Source organism: Lycorma delicatula, chromosome 8 (assembly GCF_047948215.1).
Source record: "Lycorma delicatula isolate Av1 chromosome 8, ASM4794821v1, whole genome shotgun sequence".
Classification (NCBI taxonomy): domain Eukaryota; kingdom Metazoa; phylum Arthropoda; class Insecta; order Hemiptera; family Fulgoridae; genus Lycorma; species Lycorma delicatula.
Window position 1 is genome coordinate 31,373,656 of NC_134462.1, and position 13,362 is coordinate 31,387,017.

General features: G+C 29.3%; 1 protein-coding gene across 2 annotated transcripts in view; it reads right to left on the reverse strand.

Annotated features, from left to right (window-relative positions):
• LOC142329086 (major facilitator superfamily domain-containing protein 6-like) overlaps positions 1–13,362 on the reverse strand; it is a 56,990-nt gene that overhangs the window by 27,442 nt on the left and 16,186 nt on the right. For both annotated transcript variants that reach the window (XM_075373422.1, XM_075373421.1), the window contains 3 exons: positions 12,574–12,844; positions 3,136–3,323; positions 180–316 (listed from right to left, as the gene is read on the reverse strand). In XM_075373422.1, the coding sequence (XP_075229537.1) occupies positions 180–316; positions 3,136–3,323; positions 12,574–12,844 (596 nt within the window). The remainder of the gene's footprint in view (positions 1–179; positions 317–3,135; positions 3,324–12,573; positions 12,845–13,362) is intronic.

Genomic DNA, 13,362 nt, shown 5'->3' on the forward strand with positions numbered 1-13,362 from the left:
GTATTTAGATCTGTAATGTATGCAAAAAAGCAATTCAAGAAATGTATCACACTTAGATAAACATTCAAAAAATTTTTTTTTATCTATCAGTGTTATTCCCTGCACTAACAATTGATTTTGATAAACTTTTTTAACATAGCATGGATGTCAAAAAACTAAAATTTTTAAAATAAACTTACCAAAATAAAAAATTCCAAATCACACAAGCACCAATTCCAATTACAACACACCAAATAAAAAATATCAATATCCTTATATTAAAAAATAACTGTCTAACTTCTTTTATAATACTTTGAGTTTGAATTCTTTCAGTTTCCTGCGAAAAAAATTATTTACATTCAGTAACACTTCATTATTATAAACATGCATACAACATAGCAAATAAACTAAATACCGTTTAGAATTCATCTCTTTATACACATTTATAACATGAAAATTAAAAAGCAATATTTTTTATATAGTACACATAATATACATATAATAAAACATGATGACAGAGCTCGGAAAATTACAATACTGTGAAAAAAAATCATGTAAAAAATGTAATAATAACATTAATTATTTCTACAATAAAGTTAATTCAATTTTGATTGATGAATAAAGTCATAAATTGCAGTTGCTCTTATTTCATGATTTCTAACTTTTGTTTTAACTTATGTAAATTTAGAACGACTCATTATCAAATTGCAACAGGCTGAATTTCATAATTCTGTGAAAAGTGGATACCAAAAACAAGTGCCTAATGCATGAAAAAATCGAAGAACTATGATCTGGGATTTCTTGAATGTTGACACATCTCAACAAATTACATATTTATTTGTTTGATCTAATTATAGATTTGTGTACCAACTGAGGATGCAGGATTCTGTGAAAGTTGACTATTAGTTTTTTTAGGTTTTTCTGTTACTGTGTTTTGGTGGTTAAGTTGTTTTATACAAACCCAAGGTTTATGTAAACTTTTGGTTTAAATATATCACTCCATCAGCATATATGGCAGAACTATATCATCTCTGCTTTTTATCCAGAATGTTCTGGGTTCAAATCCTGCTCTCAACAAAAACGTTTTTATAAAAAATAAAGCAACTGTAATTGTGTGTTAATTATTTGTTACTAAATAAATAACTCAACAGAACTGTGATTGAGGATGAAGCATGAATCAAGTTTATGGATGTGTAGAACAGGAACAGTTTAAACAGTAGATTCACAATCTAACACATAAACTAAAAAACTTCAAGCAGGCATAAAATTAAAAGATTGATTGCTATAATATTACGAACATAAGGAAATAGTTAAACTGAGAGATTTTCAACCAACCCTCAACACCTTGGACTTAGCACTGAATGACTACTATCTCTTCATTACGGTGAAAGTCTGGTTGGCTATCCAACTGTTTGAAAGCAATGAGAAGTTTATGTTTAGAGTTAATAACTGGTAGAATACTCTTTGTAGCAAAGTTCTTTGACAAAGGTCTGAAAAAGCTGAAGCTGCAATATGATGTGCAAAATACACAAAATAATACAACTGATTAAATGATATGTACTGGTATTATGTTTCATGGATTGTGATGGAAAAAAGATACAGATAAAATTACAATTTCTTTATTAATTTTATCTAAAATGATTGATAGCTTTAACACTTATTACAATTAAATCCTTGTATCATTTTTAAGTTAAAACACAAAATTACACTTCATGTAACAGCCAGAGATACTTATAGTACGGAACAACAGAACTAGGATGATGCTAAGATACTGGCACAAGAACTATTATTATTCTTCATCATGAATATGATAATAGACAATTAAAAATACTAGTGACAGAAAGAAAATATTTCATTATCCTTCATTTTTAATTCATCAATTAATATTCAGCTGTTGAAGTAGAGTTATATTTATTAGGTTTCTACAACTACTTTGCCAACAATCACAATAATGATTAACTTGTTAAACACAAAAGCGAATTAGATGTAAAGATACGTAGCTTAACTTTTGCATAATAAAGTGACTCTAGACAAGATATGACATCTTATTTCATGATTTTACTGATGTATTTTCTTCTTACTAGCTTAATTTACTCAGTATTGATGCTAGTGGTTTGAAGTTATATATAAAATATGGTTCCTGATCAATTTTTTACTTTTGTTTTTGCTTCCTCTGGGAATTTACATTTCATGTTTGAAAATTTCAAAATATCTACAGCTTACGGAAATTCGACTACGAATATTAATAATTTTAAGAACAGTTAAAAAATTATTTAAAAAAAATTTTAAATAATTACTTTTGTGGTAACAATTTTTTATTATTACAACAGCAGTGGTAAAAGGACTTGCCACTAGGCAGAACATCTGATGAAGATGATGATGAAATGCTTTTTATTTTCTTACACTACTGGTTTTGAAATAACAATATGTAACAATCTATATAGCGGTGACCAAAATTATTTCTTTGCTGATAATAAACTTAAACAAATCTAAGTGAAGTTAAATACGTTTGTTTTATATGTGTAAACAGTTAAAAACTTATTCTTGCAGTCTGCTTTTACCTTTCAAACCGAAGAAGCAAGCTATAATTTCATTTTATTAAAGGAAATGTATGTAGCATTAAATGAGTGAGAAAAATTGTTACCAATCATATGCTCCCATGTGACAAAAAGAATAAAATCTCATATTTTTGGTGAGTCTTATTACCAACAGACTGAAGTAAAATGAAGAAGGTTGATGAAATACACGTCAACAGGAGCTAATGAAGATTTGATCGCTGATTGAGTAATTTTAGAGTTTACTGAAAACAACTGAATTAAATTTGAGTAATTGTGTAATTTTCAGACAACTGATTTCAATAATTTCATTCATAACCTCTTGGACAGACAGCAAAACATTGCTAACCAGAAATTAAAAATCAATACAAGCTCAAAAAGGAGGATGTCACTTCATGGTGCATTAGGGAAAGAAATGTGAGACATCCACAACATTTTAGTGGTTGTAGCACACTTTTTTACACAATATTATTACACCTCAAAGACAGAAATATGTGGCTAGTGTTCAAAAAATATAGCTGCACCATTCAATCAAATGCGGTACTCATTTCATTTTTAATATCAAATTTTCATAGATGTAACACAGTAAAAATTAACATACCTGTAAACAAGAAGCAATAAGTAGATCTATAGCAAGGAATAAACCAACTAGATAAAATAGTGGAGTGTAATCTTTGTCTGGCTTTCCTATACTGAAGTAATCGATAAGAAATCCAACAAATGGGGCACAAAAACCCCATCCAACTGATCCCCACAATCTCTGTATACCAAACTTATGAGGAAAATCACCTGTTCATTACAATAAAATAATTATTTTTACCGTAAAATAAATAATGATAAATAATTTTTTTTACTTTTTAAATGGTTTCTCTTCATTCTAATACCAATTACTTCCATTAAGGAATGAATCAGTAATTAATAAAAAAATAATAATTTAAAATATTTAGGTTAGTAACAGAGCACTTCACCAACAGGAAATAAACATGGTTGTTGTTCAGTCAAACAGAACAAATCTTTAAGGCATTTGTTTTTCAATGAAAATGACAAGCAATTATTCAAGTCAAGACAAATCACATACATATACAATAGGTCTTTTACTTTCACGTTATTATACTACATATTTGTATATATATATATATATATATATATATATATATATATATATACAAATATAAGATTCTAGACTTGTCATGATTGGAGGTAAAATTATTATTAATACAAAATGAAAAACAGCATTTTTTTTATTTCACGTGTAATAATTTTAATACACGATCCAGACAGCATTTTGAAATTAAAAAAAATCAACATAAAAATCATTTTCAAATAATTATAATAAATAGATGTACAAACACAGGCTTATATTAAAAAATCATAAAATTTATAAAAAAAAGAAAAAACCAAAACAGAAGCAGTTATTAATTTTACAATGTTAGTCATAAAAGTTAACAAATAAAAAGTTCAGTGTTTATATAAGGCACATTCATACAGTAGGGGCCATTGGTATTTAAAAAAAATTAACTTATGAGAAAAGGTTTTTACTTACAGTTTTACTTTACTACATATCAAGTTCTCTTTTCACATAATCGCCATTCAGTTCTAAGCACTTTACATAATACTGCACCAGTTTCTTTCTATAACTCCTCTGCATAAAAGTATGCTGCCTGGGAATTGAACCAGTTGACAAAAGCAGTCTTCAGTTCCTAAGACTTTCAAACTGTTTTCCACCAAGCCACTTTTTCAAATGCAAGAAGAGGAAGTAGTTGCTAGGTGCAAGGTCAGGACTGTATGGAGGGTGGTTAAAACATTCCCAACAAAAATCTTGAATCTTCTTCTTGGTTAAGGCAGCAGTGTGAGGAAGCACATTCATGAAGGAGGATTACGCCGAACAACAGTTTTCCACGTCATCAATTTCTGATTGCATATCTCAGTTTGGTGAGCATTTCGCAGTACACGTCAGCTGTAATTGTTGATTCAAGTTCCATGAACTGTGTTCAGACCTGCTAATATTTAAATATAAGCCAACGGCCCTTACTATATGAATATACATCGTATTTAGTTTAAATTGTATTTTATTAGATTAAAGCTTTGTGGATTTTAACCTTACTTTTCTTAATCAAATAAATAATTATGTAACCCGTATTACATTCTTATAAAGGTGAAAACATTGACAGAAATCCAGATGATCATAAAACCTGCAGACATAAAGGCAGAATTTTCTTCTCGGAAACAGTTATGACATTTTTGCAGAGACTGATCAGTCTTAATAAGTGAAGTTAATTTCCATGAACTTCCCACTCTTACAAAATAGGTGAAGAAATTCTTATTGAGTATGTGCTTCTCTATGCCAAAACTCTACTGTCCTATCTTCTATCATTAAGATACATCTTCTATCACAGTATAACAACAGCCCTACTATTAGTGACAATAATAATCTCTATGGTGTATCATAATGGAAAAGATCATAACAGTACACTTTGAAGATCTTTAATGTTAGCTAGACATTTTATAATGAATCCTGATAAGAGATCTCTGAGAAGAGTTTTATTGTTTAAAAACTAAAAACTGCTGCATCTGTTTAAAATTTTAATATATCCAGCTGATTCAAGGTGTAAGATCAAGGTCTCTTCTCATTTCTTTTATAAATATACAAATGTATTTCCATCAAATGTAGATTGTGATTGAAAATTATCCTCAGATCTTAAATTGGAAAATGTTCATGAACAATTCCTTCAATTACATATGAACAACACCTTCAATCTGTTCAAACAGGGTGTATCTGTATATTGAACAACATTAGTCTAAAATAAAGCATCTTTAACCATGGCACTTATATCTGAGATACTTTATTTGTATAAAGAACTTCTGTAAGAAGTTATAAGATTGTATAAAGACAAACAACATCAAGTAAAAATTCATCTTCAACATTAAAACTATGTTCCTCAATACAATGTTAATTTCTACAATTAAACAACTATTTATAATAGTTACTAATATTTTAAAATAGTTATTAAAATTAAAGACTTTTATACTTTATTACAAATTACATATAAAAAAAAATCAAATCAATCTTGGATATCAAAGACAAATTTTTATTTTTTTAACATTGATTCAGTGATAAAACAAAAATGCAGGCTAACAGCTTGAAAAAATCAGTCTATTATGCCATTTTCACAAATATGAATATCTTACTTGTAACAAAATTATACCAACTCTCTTATTACACATCCTCAGGGTTCACATGTGCTATTCTAAGAAGGAAAATGTAATCCTGTAATCATAGTTTGATACTACATGCAGGTAACACAGAATGATGGATGAGTTTCACCTAATACTATGTACTTAGTACTGACATCAATGAATAACACATTTTATGTTGAACAAGTGGAGGCTAATGATTGGATTTAACCTATTTAGCATTAGTCACTATCATTATAATAATTATAGACTTTATTCTGTTCCTTTGTCTCCATATTATAAGGTAATAGACATGGTGGATTTAAGGTACCTATGCTAAAGATAATAAAAAAAATCTGATGTAGACAGCACATGACTTCCTTGTACGCCTATTAAATTACATATACACATTTGTTTAAAATGAAAAGTACATAAAATTTTATTTCATCAATAACTTCTGATATATATATATATATATATATATATATATATATATATATATATATTTTGTGATTGAATTATTATTCATCATAAAGATTTTTTTACAATCAGAGGTTAATCCAAATATTTCATTAATTAAAACTTTATTTGGTTATAACTCTGGAACCTATGAAAATAAGTCCAAAATCCAATCTTTTTTTTTGGATTTTGAGGTTTTTTGGACACTTTTGGTTCAGTCGATTGCAATCAAAAGGGGAGGTGCACAAATAGATATTACAACAGTTCTAAATCCAAAATTTCAACATCCTACAGCTAATTGTTTTTGAGTTATGCGATAAACATACATACATTATTCCAAAACTAGTCAAAATGGATTCAGGGATGGTCAAAATGGATACTTCCAATGAAATCTGAAATTTTTCACGATTACAATACTTCCCTGTATAACTACAAGGACTATGCTTGATGGAAAAATTGAACAAGATTCATGAGGACTTCATTGTGATTGGACAATACTGGTTTTTTCTTTATCATTTATTATACAGAGCTCAGATTATATAAAATTATAAACAAAAATTATTTTCTAAGATTCATTAAAAGTTATAAAGTTGAAATATTGTCATGCTTGATACTGTGGCTATAATTTTCAGTTCAGTTTTCATTATAAATCATAAAGGATTTCAGCAAACTGCATAAATAAATGTAAATTTATATTTGTGTTAAATAATATGTAGCTATTTAAAAGCTGTAGAGGTTTTAACAGTGAAATAAGAATATTTTGAAATATTATATAAAATACACATGCTTGAGAAAACACGTGTCTATTTTAACATTTACATATATGTAATTTACATGGATTTCTTTTTCTACAGTCTTTAAATGGGCTTCCAGGGGATATGTTTTTTCTGAAATTTCTCATGGAAAATAATCAAGCAATTCCATCAGGCCATTACTTGAGTAAAGATCAACCACATGAAATTGCTAATAACGTTGATTCATACGAGGTGTGATAAAAAAATACGGTGAATAATTTTTTATTAAAAAAGTAATAAGGTTACATAGAATTTGATTTAATCTCCGTCAAAGTACTGTCCTTGGCTAGCAATGCACTTATCCCAACATTGACTCTATGACTGGAGGCATTTCTGGAAGGCGTCTTTCAGGAGGGCTTTCAGCTGCTCGGTCGTGGCCCTCTCAATGTCAGCAATGGTGTCAAAACGTTTTCCTGTAAGCAAAGTTTTAATTTTTGGGAAGAGCCAAAAGTCGCATGGTGCTAAATCCGGTGAGTATGGTGGATGTGGACAGACAGGAACACTTTTTTCGGCCAAAAACTTATGAATGAGAAGCGAGGTGTGACACGGCGTGTTGTCGTGGTGAAGAAGGAAGCCATTGGTCCATTTTTCTGGTCGCTTTCTTTGTATGTCGTTTCGCAAACATTGCAGTACGCCCTTATAAAATTCAGAGTTTACAGTTGTTCCCCTTGGAACGAACTCTGATCGCACTATGCCCTCACTATTGAAAAAAACAACGAGCATGACCTTGATGTTGGATTTTGACTGACATGCCTTTTTAGGGCGAGGAATGAACTGGTTTTCCATTGGGAACTCTGCATTTTGGTCTCAGTGTCATAGCCATAGACCCAACTTTCATCTCCAGTTACAATTTTGGCCATTAAGTCCGGATCTGCATGAAGACGACCCTTCAACTCCGTGCAAATTGACATACGATTTTCAAAATCCATGTTACGCGACAGACACGATAAACACAACCTCACTCTAGCGGCTTTGGAAGCTGACTGGCAAGCTTGAACGTGTTACAACTTGTCCCTGCCTGTCTCAGTTGATCACGCTATTGGACAAATTACAGCATATGGATGTAGCGTCGGCAGTTGCCGCTATAAAAATTCATTCACCATATTATTTGATCACACCTCGTATTTGTAGGAAAAAATTTTCAGATTAAAGTTGTAAAAGGATTAAAAAAAATTAAATAAAATCACCATGAAAAGCAAATCTTTTTTTCTTCTCTATGCAAAGGAACTTTCCACAATCAAGGGGGAAAAATACAACGAATGTTACTCATAAAAAAAAGTTATTTCTAAGTTTTATTGATTTAAATTGCAATCCTGTGTTACCTTTTTTCAGATTACACATTGTGAAGGTTGATTTTACAAAATAAATGTGTGAACCGAATATATAATTCTTAATAAATAACAGCTTCATTACGAATGTGATAAGATGTATAATGTTAAAAACAACTGCAATTAACAATAGAGGAATAAATTTAGTAGTTAGAGACAGAAGTAAAGAAATACCTAAATATAATCAAAGAATTTTTACAAGGCTGACTGTCTATAAAGAAAAAATAAACAATATATATATATATATATATATATATATATATATATATAAATTACATCCATCAATGAAGAAAAAATTATTAAAAAAATATCTAAAGAAATTACATTTTATCACTATGGGACTAATTTACAGAGAAAAGATTATATAATCTATCTCAGTAGTAATAATATACAGGTTAAGTTCATTAAAAATAGCAACACTACTCCTATTAACTAACAAATACAATGTTTTCCATTCTATGAACAATGCTTTGTTATATTATAAAACTGTATTAAAAAAAATAATCCAAAAAATTTCATTTTTTCCCTCGCATACAACATGCACTTTTTTTCTTAAAGACTAACATGAAATTAATGAGTCTGCATGACATAGAGGGATTTCTAATTGAGGTGGCCAATATCTGTATTTAACATTGTATTACATATTGTATAATATACTAAAATATGGTAGTAATGAAAATCACAGCTTGCATTCTAATTATTTTTTATTTCGCATCAGTAACTTAATGGGGAGTCACATTCATTATGTAGGCCACATCGTAATTACCTGTTTATAAGTAAACTTTTGTCATAAGCATTTTTGTTTATCTCTACATTTTCAGTTATTATAACATTTGCTATTATTCATCATTCTGTATTTTTGTATAGGACACAAGTTATCTCAGCTGAACACACAACAGTATTCATTTTGTTTTAGTGGACTAAAGGTAGATTGCGTGTTCAGTTTGCACTTATACTAAGTTTTCCAATTTGTATTTTAAGTGAGCTGGTAAAAGCAGCTGTACAACGTTTGTGTTCATTTACAGATGGCAAAAAATAGTTATTCACTTAGATGAGGAAATTATTGAGGAGTAGACCTAAATATATCCCAGAATCCCTTACAGAGATTGGAAAAAGAAAAAAGAGAAGCTTAGTAGTAAAAGTAGAAAAGTGGTAAAAATTCAGAAATTTCCTCAAGTAGAAGAGCAGTAGTTTTCTCATATTTAAAACACACACAAACAAGAATTTGCTGTATTAACAGCAATGGCGCAATTAAAACCTGCACAAATCGTGAGGGAAGTTCAAATATGGAATTTTACAGCAAGTCAAGGATAGTTAAATTGGTTTATGAACTATCAATGTATAAAATGTAATATTTAATGATAATTTAATTTTAAAGTACACATTTCAGTATTTTAAATCTTTCTATATGAAAAAATAAATAGAAATCAACTGAAGATTTTACGTGTTAACTATTTTCCTAAAAACTATACCATTATTTTTCAGGTACGCATCTTATGCGAAGGCATGTCATATGCAAGTAAATACAGTATATTATAAGTGTGACATACAGTATATTATAAGTGTGCATCTTTGAATGCATAAGCCATTATTAGATGAACCAGTAATTTTAAAACTTCCAAAAAAGCAAAAATTCTGTCATATAATAGGTTTTAACTATAAACATGATAAAATCGCATAATTCTGTTCTACTGTCATACAATATAATACTATGCAAGTATATTACTCATGCAAGTTGTATGTTATACAATTTAACAGCTTTATATTCCTTTCCAAACTCCTTCAGTATAATTAGTGTATAATTACTAAAATATACAATATATCAAATAGATGTGTAGGTTGACTACACTAGTTTAGAACTAAGAAACAACTGCTTACCTTATTGTACTTTACAATTTAGTCACAGTTTGATGAGTGTATTATGAATAATACATAAATTACGAATAATTTTAAATTTTAGTTAAGGAACAGAAGCAGCTTAAGTAGGAGGGCTTTGACATTCAAACACATAGGAAAAAACTGCACAGAAAAAAATTACACAGGTACTTACCTGTGTAATTTTTGGTTCAGGATTTTGGAGTATAATTTTAACATATTTTCTATATTTACAGATGTCTGTTGCTTGAGACAATGTTTCCTCATAATTCATTACAAAGCAAACTTCAGTATCTGATAAAATACAGTTTGTTGAGGCTCATAGAAACTGAGTTCCGGCCTTCATAACCATACCTATGTTACATATCTATTTTATATTATATAATATAATTTCCAGAACAGAAAAGCAATGCTTTATGTACATATATGTATATATTTACTTTATGTAGTCAAGTATCAGAAACGTAACAGTTATTGGTGATCTGTCATAAGACACAATTCACTAGTGAAAATGGCACAGGTAAATACAATAACAAAAAAAATCTCCAAATAAAATAAACTAAGGAAAATTAAGAACGGTTTTATTATCCTAAGAGAAAGTAATTCTGACTAATGCCTCCTGTACCACAGATCATTTAAATTTGTCACAAATATAAGATTAAAAAAAATGGTATAAAACAAATTAATGTATTATTTTATACATTAATAAAATAAACAATGCATTAAATGATTTCTCAACTCACTAGGAAATATGTTGTATGTTTCATGTACACCGTAAGCAAATTGTTATATAATATAAAATAATACAGCATGTATTTATAATTTGTACTGTGGCATATCATGGGACAGGAGGCCACTGTTTTTTTTTAACCAGAAGCCTTCCTAAAAAGGTCATGTATCAAGTATTAAGTAATCTAGAATATGTAGTGCCACATAAATTAGAAGCAAAACAAAATCCATTAAATATAATTACCCTGTAATAAATAAACACAGCTGTATGTGTCAAGGTTTTTTAGGCATGAAAAAGAATACATATATACTAGGATTGTTCAGAAAATTTTCAGCCTGACAAAAAAATATATGTATTTTCAACAATTTTTAATTTTTTTGTTCACAACATGGTCACTTTACAATTTGATTCATTTAGATCATCGTCTTTCCAGCTTTTAAATAATGCAATTTGTCCATCCCTGCAAAATAATGTGGTTATCTCACTCAACTCTGACCTCATTTGAAGTGAAAAAGTTTCCAGCAGTTCATTTCTTCAAGTAAAGGAAGAAGATGTAATCGCTGAGAACTAAATCCAATGAATACAGTGCATGTGGAAGCCCTCTGAAGTGTAGGTCATAGAATTTTACAATAGCAATCTGATATACATGTTTGTGTGTGTGTGTGTGTGTGTGCATGCGTGCAGGTACATTCTTGTGATGATAGAACACTTTCTTTTTAGCCAGAAGGAGATCTAAACAGCCTCAATAGCACCTTTCAATCAATCCAGTATTGAAGCATAATATTTGGTACTGCCTTTTTCCAAGAAGTCTATGGGCACTGCAACACAACAAATCCCAAAAAATAGTAACCATTACTTTTCCTACAGATGGAACCATTTTCACTTTCTTTGGCAACTTTCACCTGCTCCTCTCCACTTCTGGTCTCTGGTATGTAAGGTGAATCCATGTTTCATCTTAAGAAACAGTCAAAGAAACTCAGCTGAATTGCACTAAGTCTAAACACCCTTGGGAAATGTTCAAGCAAATCCCGTTTTTGATCAACTGTTAACAAACGTGGCATCCACTGAACAGAAAACTTTTCCATATGCAAAATATCATGTAAAATATAGAGGATACAGTCTATCAAGACTTTGCAACAGCAAACTTGCATACCTTCAGTTGATTATCATTTAATACGATTCTATGGTTTTTTTGTTACTATTTCATTGGTCGTAGTTTTTGGATACTCTGACCAGTCAACATCTTGAATGGATGTATGACCACATTTAGATTCAATAGCCCACTTTTTACCATAAAAAATGAAGGGAAAGACTCTAAAAGTGGAATCTAACTCCTTTTGTTTGTCTGTCAGGGCTAAATTTAAAAAAAGTACATTTATTACACCCAAAATTCAATTTTATCCTTTTTAAAAAAATTTCAAAACTTATTTGCTTTACTTGATCATCACAAAGAAGCAATAAAGCACATATGTCTGAAAGTTTGCAGCAAGCCATCTAAAGGAACATACTTGACAAATACCATAGTCATTCGGTCATACATTTTTTAAGTTGTAAAATAAGAGAATTAGAAAAATGGATAAAAAGTGTCAGAGATGATCTCCTTAAATTTAAGGATCAAGATTCAAACTATAAAAAACTATTTCATAAACTATTTTAAATAATAAAATATGTATCTTTACCAAGTAATGCGAAACAAATAGAATCACCAACACTAGTAACAGCTGCTGTACCAATCCATCCAAAAATCATTACAATAAAAAACCACCAAAATATATAATTAAAAATTACGTTTGAATCTTTTGAAGGCGTTATAAGGTTTGACAATCTAAAATTTTCACAAAACATGCTACATGTTGATATTTGTGTAGTATTACAATATGGAGCATACCAACTTGAATTCTTGTGGATATCTCTCACTTTTAAAATTTTTATATGTAAGCTCTGATCTTGCTGAAAGTCAAAAATAAAATACGTATCATTCACATAATCATAAATGTATAATTCACGTAATCATAAGCTTCATTAAAAAACTGCAATACGGTTATTTTAGATCTTAATTATTTTTCTATTAAATAATAATAACAGTCTAATTAAGGCACAGACTTTTTTCCCATTCTCAAATCTGAGCATAGTCAATAATTTATTCAGACACTAATCAATTAGAGAACTGACTCCATCAATGTTTACAAAGATCAATTTATTGATCTACATTATCAGGGTTCAATTAGTAGTACAATTACAAGACTTGTCACCCTAAGACAATTTAAGATGAAATGTTAATTTTTATCCGGGCTTACAGCTTAAAGTGATTAGAGTAATCACAAATTAAAAATTATTTTCTTGATAAAAAAAAACAAACAAGGAAAAAGATGAACATCATTTAATGATAAATATGGTATTACACAAATATAGTAAAAAAATAAGTTATTTAAATTTTTGAAATTGTGGTGTGTTTGTACATAAAATCA